Source organism: Archocentrus centrarchus, chromosome 7 (assembly GCF_007364275.1).
Source record: "Archocentrus centrarchus isolate MPI-CPG fArcCen1 chromosome 7, fArcCen1, whole genome shotgun sequence".
NCBI classification, from domain to species: Eukaryota; Metazoa; Chordata; class Actinopteri; order Cichliformes; family Cichlidae; genus Archocentrus; species Archocentrus centrarchus.
In genome coordinates, this window is record NC_044352.1 from 11,939,502 (window position 1) to 11,951,908 (window position 12,407).

Consider the following 12,407-nt stretch of genomic DNA (forward strand, 5'->3'; position numbering starts at 1 on the left):
TCTTCTAACTGCATGCATCATTGGTATCATTCATTGTTGGGGAGGTGATTCATGTAAGCGGAAAGCTCTGCATTTAAAGGTGTTGTAAGAATAAACAAGGCTGTTATGAATAAATGGTAGCACGTGTGACTCAGATGGTATATTAATATTTGAAAAGATTAGTGTTCTCATGCAGCTGTAATTTTTTTCCAGCATTTTGCAATACCTTCAGATGGGATTAAGACAGTCATTGGGGACTAAAATGTGTTTCAGTAAAGAATTTACACCTGTTGGTTTTTCCTCACAGGATAAAAAACTGATAAAGACTCTCTTTGATGTGCTGGCTCACCCACACAACTACTTTAAGTACACCACTCGGGAGTCCAACGAGTTGCTTCCCCGCTCCTTCATCCGTCTCATAAGCAGCAAAGTCTCTGCTTTTCTGCGACCATACAAGTAAAAGACTCACAGCTGCTGGCACACCGGATCACGACCCCCCCCGATATCCCCCCTCCATCTTATAGGCCACATCCCGCAACTCTTGCAGGACTTAAAAACACAAGACATACTCTGTTTACCCTCTTATATATTTTTTTTTTTGTAGGCTTTGACAATAAACACTATGCAGACCTGAGAACCTTTTCAGCACCATTTGTGTTTTAGTTTTGGTTTCTTTTTCTTTTTTTCCCTTTTTGGTCAGTTACCATTCTGCACAGGTCTGCAGTCCCACGTTCAAGCATTTACTGACGATAGAGTATTGTGGGTGGGATTGGTTTCTATTGTGTTGTGCAATGAAACCACAAAATAAAGAAAAAAACAAACAATAGAAACGCCTATTTCAGACAGTAGGAGTGATGCGTGTGTGTGTGTGTGTGTGTGTGTGTGTGTGTGCTGTCTGAGCTTGTTGTTGTATTTGCTTAAATGAGCTCAACTCCTACCATTAAGTATGACTGTAAGTGTTGTGCAACTGTTGTGTAATTCTGGTTCCATCTTCAGTGTCTGTGTGCTGTCCTCGAGGAGGAGCAGTTGTAAAATTCATGTCGCAGCTGTGGCCCAGCTCATTCAAAACCTGACTATATTTGAGCTCTTAGAGCAGTTTCCAAGGGTTTTTACTGTTAAAACAGTTATTCTCTGTCTGTTTAGACTGTACCAGCATTTTCCCAACCTTTCCGATTATTTCTGTCGCTCTTTTTCAAGCCAATTTAAAGCAAATGCAAAAAAAAAACAAAACAAAAAAAAAAACGGTGGTTAGCCATTTTAGGAACATGGTAGATATTATGAAACAAGTTGTGAGAGCCACAGAAATGAGATAATGTGATGTTTAGTGGAACATGTCTCAGAGAGAAAGAAATGTCTTTGAGGGACATTATGTTTGCTGCTTCTTTTAAAAGGTCACTTTAATTCTTCAATCTCATTGTCTTTCTGATGTACGCTACACATTTATAATCTAACAGGTTTAAAAACAAAGGGAAGCTCCGAACCTGAAATACTTTAGTTTATACACCCAGGAAATTGATTTTCTCACCTTGCCTGTCTGTGGACTACCAGTTTTACTGTTTTTGTTTTTTTTTTTTTTAGTCTTGTAAATAATGAAAATAAATTAGACGAGGGTTGAATTCTTGAATCAGGATTTTCTTACGCAGGGCCCCCCCCCAGATAACTTTCTGCCCCTGACGCCCAACCTGCCTAAAGTCCAAAGACACCCAAGACTGCTTCACTCACGTTTTGTCCTGTCCTGAAGAAGACAGCTCTTCCAAAGACCTCCCAAAAAAAACGGCATGCATAGCTGTTTTGGGCACTAGATATGAAGCCAGTTATTTCCCTTTTTTAATACAGAGTGCAATGATTGAAAATGGCTTTGTGGTTACAGCCTATTGTGACAAAAACTTCTGAAACGTGTTTTGGGTTGTTTTCTTGTTGCGACTCATTGTATTAAATATTAGTCACTATGGGGAGAAGATGTTAAAGTTCTAAAATGTAACTACTCTTAGAATAATACATTATGCGTGGTGATATGTAATAAAAGGGATGGCATGTTGGTAGAGCAGCTGGCGCTGTCACTCCATGTATTTTAAAACTCAGACTTTAGAATGGCAGATTGAACACACTGTATTCGAGGGCCAAGTAATGAGGAACTCATCAGTTATAAAATCCTCACTTTAATGCCAGCTTCAGCCACTGATTTATATCTTGGGTACCAGTATGCAACTACCCCATGTGCTCACTTGGCCCACATTGCCAAAAAAACAGACTCATCCCACCAGAATCACCTTTTTTGCAACCTGATTTCCTCCCCTCTCTTTTAATTGTTGCCTTTTAAAACAAGAGTTTGCTATGATGTATCGGAGTTGATAATGATATTTGCACTTGAATTGTTATTGCTCATGTAAAGAAATGTCTGGATTTTGTATTGTCTTTTTAAAATGAATGGAATTGGTGTTGTTATTTTCTTGTAGCCTTTTTTTTTTTTTTTGTTGTTGTTCATGAAATGCTCACTCACTGTTTAGTCTAGAGATGATACACATAACATTATCGACTAAGGAAAAAAAAAACCCTATGTACAGATGTGAATGAAAGTTTGTACCTGTTCCTCTGTTCCCGCCCCAAACACTTATCAAAAATAAACAAACTGTACTTCAGCTTCATTTAAAACATGTTTTAATGTCTGTATCTAATAATACGCATCTTCTAGGAATAAGATATTACAAATGGTATAGGTTGGTTTTAATAAGATACAGTTAGGAAGGAATGTATTGTTAGCTTAACTGTTATCATCCTTCAATGATTAAATAGCTGTTAAATGGTTTAGACAGGTTTGGTTGAATACAGCGGTGTGAGAGCTGGGAAATTAGCCCCAACGGTTGGCCAAACGATCTGGAGAGATAAGAGGGAGAAAATAAAAAGGGCACTTAGAATTTTAACATTTTAACACTACCTCAAGTTACTCGTAGCAGAAAAATAACTGATTACTTACTTCTACGTTGACATTTGGGAAGCTCAGGCAACCATCGACCATCGCGTTCACAGAACACTGTGCTCCGCCCAGTCATGACATAACCTACATTACACTCAATATATATCGTGGCCCTATACTGAAACACCTGATTGTGGTTTCCTGTCCAGTAGGCATTAGGCAAGTTTGGTGATGGGCATGTTATTTCTGTGAGGGGGGGATAAATAAAATGACCTTTTTATGAACATTCATAAACAGTAAAAATTGCTTTTATTTAAAAAATCTTATTTTAATAACAGTGTTTTGTTAACATATATTACCTTTGCATTCTGGAGCAGGTGCACTCCATGTGCCATTTTTAGTACACCAAATCTCCCTTTCTCCAATGAGAGTTCCTGAACGACACTGATACCGAACAGCACTCTTGTATCTGTAAAGTTCCTCCTGAAGGCTGATCCTTACTGCGTTTCTCACTTCAGGGGGGTCCTCACACACCACAACTGCAGGAATTACAATTTTAGGATGGCAAGAGAGACACAGGAAAATCAATTGCCAACCAAAAAAAAAAAAAAGTATGTGTAATAGAGAGCCTCACCTTCACAAACAGGATTGCGTCCACTCCAGCCATTCGCCATGCAGTATCTGGTTGCATGTCCCACACGAATGAATCTGATTGACAGGAAATAGGCTGTAGGATTTCAGATTTGCTTTAAATGATGCGGTCTGAGCTAAAGACCACATATTCAAAACAGTAGTTTTGAAATTCCACACCTACAGTGGATACTGAGTAACTCAACCGTATGTTAGTTTAGTTAGATTTGTCTACAATTGTGACTTAAGTTTAGTCCACATTTTATGAGTTAAAAAAAAAAAAAAGTCCTGGAAACTCCAAAAGGCTGATAAACTTTTTTCAGTTCATATTTTCAGTCAATGAGAATGCAGAAGTTTTTAAATTCGTACCCGTCATCACAGATGGCTGTAGCTGTGTCTCCAAACTCTGCTCCAGAATAGAGAATCTGTCCATTCAGAATCTGTCCAGCTGAGCCACAAAGCTTTCCTTCACAGGTAAAGAAAATAAGTAATTTTTAATATTAAAATATATATAATATATATATATATTTTTTAATATATATATAGAGAGAGAGCACTTGTGCTTGCCCAAGTATCTCAACAACTTACGTTGACATTTTAGCGTCAGTGGTGTCCATTTTCCATTGTTACAGATGCGAGACTTTCTGCCACCTGCTGGAGCGTATCCAACATCACACTTATAATAGACCTTTGCCCCAGAAGAAAAAGATGTCTTTGTGGTGAACCTGTCAGCAAGGTGGCCATTGAAGTTGTTGAAAGTTTGTGGCACACCACAGCTACCTGCTGAACACATTTTCCAGACAGGAACATGTCATTTTAGTTTAGACTCTTTCTCTCCGATTGATCTTTGAGTTAACATCAATAGTTACTTCCTCCAAACCACCAACGTGTCTATTATTATAAAAGGGACACCATTCCTACAAGACTGTTCAAAGAAGTCCTACCATTAATTAATGCTTCCATCTTAAATATGATCAATCTATCTTTGTTAATTGGCTACGTACCACAGGCTTTTAAGTTGGCAGTAATTAAACCATTACTTAAAAATCCATCACTTGGCCCAGCTGTCTTAGCTAATTATAGGCCAATCTCAACCTTCCTTTTATCTGAAAGAGTAGCTAACTGATCAAATGCAGAGGAATGTTTTATTTGAAGTGTTTCAGTCAGGTTTCAGAATTCATCACAGTACAGAAACAGCGTTAGTGAAGGTTACAAATAATCTTCTTATGGCCTCTGACAGTGGAGTCATGTCTGTGCTTGTCTTGTTAGACCTTTGTGCAGTTTTTGATACTGTTGACCATAATTTATTACACAGATTAAAGCCTACTATAGGTATTAAAGGTACTGCACTGCAGTGGTTTGAATCACATTTATCTGAGAGACTCCAATTTGTTCATGTAAATTGGGAGTCTTCTTCCCACACTAAAGTTAATTATGGAGTTCCACAGGGTAATGTGCTAGGACCAATTCTATTTACACTATACATGCACACTAAGGCAGTATTTTTTAATATTTGGCTTAAAACTTACCTTTTGATCAAGCTTAAAGTTAGGGTTGGATCAGGTGACCCTGAACCCTCCCTTAGTTACACTGCAATAGGTTTAGGCTGCTGGGGGGTTCCAATGATGCATTGTGTATTACTTTTTCGTTCACCTTTTTTCACTCTGTTTATACACCTTTAATAAGTAATTATTATTAATCTCTGTCTCTCTTTCACAGTGAGTCCTTTGTCCTGTCTCCCTCCCCTCACCCCCAATCGGTCGCAGCAAATGACTGCTCCTCCCTGAGCCTGGCTCTGCCAGAGGTTTCTTCCTGTTAAAAGGGAGTTTTTCCCTCCCACTATCACCAACTGCTTGATCATAGTGGGTCATTTGGTTGCTGGGTTTGCTCTGTAATAATTGTATGGTCTTTACCTTACAATATAAAGCACCTTGAGGCAACTGGCACTATATAAAACTGAATTGAATTAAAAACTATTAGTACTAATACAGCATAACTGGCTTATCAAGTAGAAATATTAACTCTTTACCAGGTGGTGGAGGAATTTTATCATCAGGTGAGGGCACACATCGAGGGGGTTGAGGTTGCCACTGACCACTGGGGTCACATGTGATCACCTGAGCCCCATCTAGCTGGAAACCTTCACTGCAGGTGAAGGTCAGGTTGTCTCCCACCCGGTATACAGAAACGTCGTCACCTCGCTGCACAGAGTTGACTACTGCTGGGGTAGAGCAGGTGACCTCTCCCTCTGATAGTAAAAGTAAGTCAAAGTTATTTCAAGTCAAACAAAGGTGAGCAGAATTTATTAAACGTAAATACTTGCAGAAAAGCTGACTCTGCAAATACACTTACTGGCCACTTCATTTTGGTGGCACCTTAATGGTACCAGGTTGGACCCCCCCCCCCCCCCCCCCCCCCCCCCCCCCCCCCCCCCCCCCCCCCCCCCCCCCCCCCCCCCCACACACACACACACACCAACACACACAACACTTTGTTTTCAGAACTACCTTAATTCTCTGTAGCATGGATCCAACAAGGTGCTGGAAACATTCCTCAGAGATTTGGTCCATATTGACATGATAGCATCACAAAGTTGCTGATGGCCGTGGCTACACATCCATGATGTGAATCTCCTTTTCCACCACATCCGAAATGTGCTCTATTGGATTGAGATCTGCTGACTGTGGAGGCCATTTGGCTACAATGATCTCACCATCATGTGCAAGAAACTAATTTGAGATGATTTGAGCTTTGTGATGTGTGTTATTCCTGCTGAAAGCAGCCATCAGAGGATGGTTACACTGTGGTCACAAAGGGGTGGGCATGGTCAACAACAATACTCAAGTAAGCTGTGGTGTTTTAAACAATACTCGACTGGAACTAAGAGGCCCAAGGTGTGTGCCATGAAAATATCCCCACAACCATACATTACCAACCATTGGGCAGGATGGATACATGCTTTTATGTCATTTATGCCAAATTCTGACCCTGACATTTGAATTTTGAAGCAGAAATTGAGACTTGGACCAGGAAACATTCTTCTTAATCTTCTATTGTCTGTTTCTGGTGAGCCTGTGTGAATTGTAGCCTCAGTTTCCTGTTGTTAGCTGACAGGAGTGGCATCCAGTGTGGTCTGCTGCTGCTGTAGCCCATCCGCTTCAATGTTTTACATGTGGTGCAGTCAGAGATGATCTTCTACACACCGTGGTTGTTACGAATGGTTATTTGAATTACTGTTGCCTTCCTATCATCTCAAAGCAGTCTGGTCAGTCTGACATATGACATCAACAAATCATTTCGCGAAGAGAACTGTAGCTGACTGGAAAGTCCAAGCCACATTCAAAGTCACTTAAATCGCCTTTCGGTTTGAACTTCAGCAGGTCGTCTTGAGCATGTCTTCATGCATTGAGTTGCTGCCATGTCATTGGGTTATTAGATGTTTCTGTTAACAAGCAGTTGAAATGGTGTACCTAACAAAATGTCCAGTGAGTGTACATGTATTGTATGGGTTGACTACATTTGGATCCTTTCCTGTGTAAGTCTGCTGTTAGTCTATAACAATGTGCCATATTTTATTAAGTTCCTATTTTTTTAATGCAGTACAATGGTTTGCTCTAAAATAAAGTTGGTACAAGTATAACAAGGAAAATATGCTTAAATGAATTAAGAGATTAAACAAAATTCCATGATTTTACATCACGTTCAGGGATTAGTTCCGCCTCATTAACGACACCGCCCACTTAAAGCCACCTCTTACGGTTTTGTAACTATTGGATTTCCAATAACAAGCCGGTCAGAATACGTCAGTGTACCATTTTACTGTACCTTCACATGATGGGAATACACCAGCCCATCCAGACTTTTTGCATATCATGTAGTTCAGCCCTTTAAGACTGTATCTGTAGATATAAGATACAGTCAAACACCACTTAAATGACTTACTCTGATGTTTTATGAGTACTTTAAAGTAAATCTTACCCCTCATTGCACACTGCATAAACCTTCTCCCCAATGTATGTATTCCCTTCATAATGGAACTCCCCATTGGGTAGATCCCCAGCATTGCCACATGATAGTTCTGTTAAAAGATAACATGTTACAGTTTAATTTCCAGATGGAAAAATAAAACCAGGACTTATGTCCCATATAATGAATTTTTGCTGCAACCACTGAAGGGTGTTATGGAGGTCTGGGAAAAACTGGAACATGTGAAGTTAGATATGGATCCTGTAGAGGCTGAGGTTAAGGAGCTCTTTAAGGATCGCTGAGCAAAGTTGGTCTGACTCCAACAGTATAGAAGGATTTTAAATCATGTCATCTCATGCAGGAATCATTATTTATAGTGCCTGAAGAGATTAACTGATATATAATTATAGTTTACTCTTCAAAACAAAACGTGTGGTCAACCATTAGCCTGTCGGTGGGGGGAATTACATGTAAAAATGCAATATTAAAGTTACGTAGGTTTTCACTTCAAAGAATCTCCATTCTCAGTGATAATGTGAGAAAACCGATATATCTCATTTATTTTCCTTTGCTCTGTTAGTGCCATCTTACGTCTTGTACTTTGACAAGGATTGAAGCCGTTTTTAGAAAAATATGGGTAAAAATATTATTTTTCTATTATTGAAGACAATAATAACATTAATCAAACAGTTTAGTTGTAAAGACAGAGGTCATTACATTACAAGACCAATAACTCTTGTAATCTATATGTAATCTAAATGGAAATGATTATGTAGACAGGCACACGTTCTCAATCATTTTCTGATCACACCCCCCTTTTTTTACCATTCAAAAAAGAAAAGAAAAGAAAGAAGAGAAAAAAAAGACTGAAAGTTAAATTTCTATCAGGGCAAGCATCAGGGGGTCCATTTTCCCTACAAGACCTCTCTATTTTATAGCTCACATGTGGTTCTTTCCCACTGATTCAGGCTTGGAAAAATCGTGACTCTTCTCCTTAATCTTGTAAGAAACGTTAATGTCACAACATTACTCAAGCATTTGTGTGTATTTTTACTTGGTATGAGTGAATTATATGAATGAATTATTTTCTTGGTAGAAATTTAGCAGTGAAACGATTATTGATCAGAGTAACCAGTGGGGGGCGTAAGCGTGCCTTTAAATCCAATTAACCAGTTCTAAGAATATCACAGTAAAAAACAGCCTACTGGGTGAAACAGCATTTAAGCGACTCTCTTTTTCCCTGAAAACAAACAAACGGCCCACGACAGGTCCTTACTTTCGCATTTTAGACTCAGTTTGGTCCACTGCCCGTTAACGCACTGCACAGCTCGGCTGCCTTTGTAAGCAACGAATTCGTCGTCGCAGCTGTAGTAAACTTTCTCGTTGTTGCTGAATTTCTCTCTGCTGGCGTATTTCGTCTCCAGTCTGGTGTTTGGATATTTAACTGGTGCTGAACAGTCCTTTGGTGCTTGACCTGTTTTTTGGAGGAACATCTACTATCAGTTTACAAACAAACAAACAAAAACAAAAACAAAAAAAAAAAAAGACGACTTTTAAAATCACTAATATTTACCTGAAGCCAGTGAGGCAAACGTTAAAATCAACATATTCCATCCGACAGTCCTCATGTTGTCGTGCTTGTAGCGCTGTCCTTAGATGCAGATGCCAAGAGGAGGATCAGATGAAGCAATTTATAGAGGAAGGGTGGCACAGCCCAGGAGACCAACTGTAATAACAGACTGACACAAAAACAAGAAGACAGGCGAACCAGGGCAGGGCAAACAGAGGGCAGTGTATTTAAAAAATATATACATCAGGAAATGAACATAAAAACATATAGATGTGCTTTAAAAATATCCCATGACCTTTATTTTAGTATCATATATATGATGGTGATGCGAATTAATGAGCAGGGTTAAACTTAATCCTTAACAGGCCAAATAAAGCCCATAATAATATGTGGCAAGGTGAAGAGATGAACTTTATTTTGTATACATAGAGGAAAGTTTCATTTTTAGGGGTAAATGGTTATTTGTTTATTCACAGGGTACTATTACACCAGCTTTTGAAACAGATTTAATTCATAATGGAATTTCATTAATAACGGCAACAAAATGATTATTCCAGTGTAAGAATGCTAATCATACTGGTTTTGTTCATTTGGTCTTTCAACTAAACCCCCTGACCTGCACCAAATCCTACCTTCACAACAGTAATGTACACAACAGAATATTGTGAATTCAACTGTATGATCGTTTTTGATTCTGCAGATTGAGTTGAAATTGTATTCCAGCTGTATTCCATGATACAGTCTTTTATTCTGTCCAGCCCATTTAAATACCAAAGTGATGCATACCTGGCTTAAGACTTGCAGCAAAGTAAGCATAGCAACCCATAATAACATGGGAAACGTAACACAACGTATGTGAGTGGAATGAGAAAATACCGCAAAGTAATTACTGCGGCTGGGACAGACGCAGCCACTCCCTCTCCAAGCGCAGCCAATTGGAACTGGAGAGACTGTCACAGGTTGGCACAACAATACAGTGAAACACCACCCAAAACACCACCTTCCAAATCAATCATACAGTTGAAGAAATGCCTCTCAGTCAGCTTGAATAAAAACTGCACTGTACAGTCTTCATGAATTTCGGATTCACTGTATTGCAGAACTTTTTATTAGACTTCCATACTTTGACTGTAGGTGTACTTAATTACTAGTAACTGTGTGTATATGCATACAGGGCTGTGAAAAAAGATTTGCCCCCTTCCTGATTTATTTTTATTTATTTTTGCACATTTGACACTCTTACATATTTCAATTTTAATAACCCGAGTAAATACAGAGTGTCTTGATGCTATGTCTTTTTCAGACAGCTTTTATTCTCTTTAAAAATCATCATTTGAAAACTGATAGACAAATCTTTGTCTATCTTTGTCTAATACTGGAATTTATTTGATGATCTAAAACATGTGTGCGTAATTCTGAGTAATATCCGTCAGTAGGTCTTGAGCAATAGCAACTTTCCAAAGTTTTCCCACTGAATACACACACACACACAGTAAGTCTTTATTTATGGAGCCATTCTGATTACCACTGTTACCCTTCACCTTCCTTGGTATTTATCAAGCTTCTTGTGTTCCTTCTTCTTGATCTCATCCTTTGTTGTCGTCTGTCTGAGAACTGGTCAGATCTTCAGCTGATACCATCCAACTCCTGTACATTCCAGTATTATGCTTAGTACCCAGTCACGGAGATGATGAAATCTCCCCCCTGACCTGCTGTCCTGGCTCCCCCTTGCCATAGCATTTGTGTTGTACCTCATCAATCTCTAGTTGCTATAGCAGTTATTTCCTTTGTATGTTGGAACACTAAGCTACAAGGGTCTAGCCTGGGGACTCTTAGTGGTCGGGTTTTGAACCCCTGGCCTCCTGCTCCAAAGACAGTAATGTTACCACTATGCCATTCCAGCTGATTTTTTTATTTATATTTTTATATATACATATATATACAGGGATACATATACTAGTATATAAACAAATAAAATACATACACTATTAAAACTTCCTATTAAAACTCATACACTATTTTTAAAGTGTCCTCCAATTATAGAATGACCCTTTCACACCAGCAAGGTGTGTCCCAAAGGCTTATCACAGGATGGTGTGCAGTATGTCCTTAAAAATTTGGAGGAAAATTTGAGAAAATCAGACATGTGGAGGACAAAAGCAGAGGAGAGAGGCACAAGTGAGTGTCTACAGTCATTTGTAAAATAGGAGGTGGCTCTGTCATGGTTTGGGGCTGCATTTCAGCCAGTGTTATTGGAGATCTTATCCTAATTGTTCGATTTATGGTTGCAGAAAAGTATCATCAACTTTTGATACACAATGCAAAATAGTCTGGAATAACAACAGCAGTTTGATTTTTCACAGTGACAATGATCCCAAACACTCTGCCAAAGATGTGAATGCACATCTGGATAGAAAAACACAGAGTGAAGAACCATCAGTCATGGACTGGCCTCTCCAGAGTCTGGACCTCAACATTACTGAACCAGTGTGGCATCATCTTAACAGAGAATGAAAGAAAAGGTAGCCAACATCTAAGGATGAGCTTTGGATGTCCTTCGAGAAGCCTGGATAACTATTCTAAAGACTACTTCAAGAAATTACTGTTTTTGCCATGTATACTTGGCAAACATATGTGTATGTTTCAATAAATTAATGAATGCATTTTGTTTTAACTGGACAGTTTCACACCTGAGGCCTATAACAATTATTTATTTATTTGATAAAAAAGGCTCTTAAAGCAGACAATCACACAGTCTGTGACACAAGGTCATAAAAAGACTTGTATATAAGATGTAAAAATCTCAACATGTAGCATATAAGACAAATTGTTACCGAGTGGGAAAGCAGAGAAAAAGTGCTGTGGGAAAATCAAGTCTTTCTGTGACCCAAACCATGTTCAACCAGTTAAATTGTTATGCATAAACTAGTTGGCATATTTTGTTCTGTAATCAGCGTTGGAAGTTCTCCAGAGCTTTTTATCTCATTCCACTCATTCAAGGCCTTATTTAGGCATGAAAGCAACATGAGCATCATTTCTCAGAAGTACTGATTTTACTTTCTTTTTTCTCCTCCATTTCCCTGATGACTCACTCAGCAGATGATAATGACAACAACAAAAAATCAGCATCTTTAATCAAATTCAAATCAGGCTACATAATTTGAAATAAGAGCAAAAAACAATTCAGAGCTTAATACACTGCAAAGAGATTCTTTTTTTTTTTGTATAAAACCTCATGATCATTAGAAGCAGAACAAACGATGCATCACAAAACCCAAGACGTCAGATAATTTGTATTCGTAACTTTTAAATGTCGCATTTCACTTTAAATGTCAATCACAGATCTAG

The 12,407-nt window shown here is 38.6% G+C and overlaps 2 protein-coding genes across 5 annotated transcripts in view; one reads left to right on the top strand and one right to left on the bottom strand.

Moving 5' to 3' along the window:
• The window catches only part of scube3 (signal peptide, CUB domain, EGF-like 3), a 75,564-nt gene extending 72,940 nt beyond the window's left edge, over window positions 1-2,624 (top strand). For both annotated transcript variants that reach the window (XM_030733703.1, XM_030733704.1), the window contains one exon: window positions 287-2,624. In XM_030733703.1, coding sequence (XP_030589563.1) covers window positions 287-439 — 153 coding nt within the window. In that variant the 3' untranslated portion in view covers window positions 440-2,624. The remainder of the gene's footprint in view (window positions 1-286) is intronic.
• On the bottom strand, window positions 2,621-9,219 carry LOC115783067 (complement receptor type 1-like). Of its 3 annotated transcripts, none has more exons than XM_030733709.1 (11): window positions 9,063-9,219; window positions 8,766-8,963; window positions 7,502-7,601; window positions 7,349-7,422; window positions 5,553-5,771; window positions 4,112-4,303; window positions 3,893-3,989; window positions 3,528-3,601; window positions 3,253-3,432; window positions 2,954-3,139; window positions 2,621-2,853 (listed from the first exon to the last, which is right to left on the bottom strand). In XM_030733709.1, the coding sequence occupies exons 1-11, from the start codon at window positions 9,115-9,117 to the stop codon at window positions 2,828-2,830; spliced, it is 1,401 nt and encodes a 466-aa protein (XP_030589569.1). In that variant the 5' UTR covers window positions 9,118-9,219; the 3' UTR covers window positions 2,621-2,827. The 3 variants fall into 3 exon arrangements, with proteins under 3 accessions (XP_030589569.1, XP_030589568.1, XP_030589570.1); XM_030733708.1 differs by having other exon boundaries at window positions 4,112-4,306; XM_030733710.1 differs by lacking the exons at window positions 7,349-7,422; window positions 7,502-7,601 and having other exon boundaries at window positions 4,112-4,306.
• Between the last annotated feature and the right edge of the window lie 3,188 nt (window positions 9,220-12,407).

Bases quoted from the DNA above. Each gene is read 5' to 3' on its own strand.
- LOC115783067 (XM_030733708.1), bottom strand. From the start codon at position 9,117: ATGAGGACTGTCGGATGGAATATGTTGATTTTAACGTTTGCCTCACTG. The intron at 7,602-8,765 runs GTAAGGACCTGT...ATCTTTTAACAG, and splicing joins ACTGAGTCTAAAATGCGAAA to AACTATCATGTGGCAATGCT. The intron at 3,602-3,892 runs GTACGAATTTAA...CCTGTCAATCAG, and splicing joins ACAGCCATCTGTGATGACGG to ATTCATTCGTGTGGGACATG.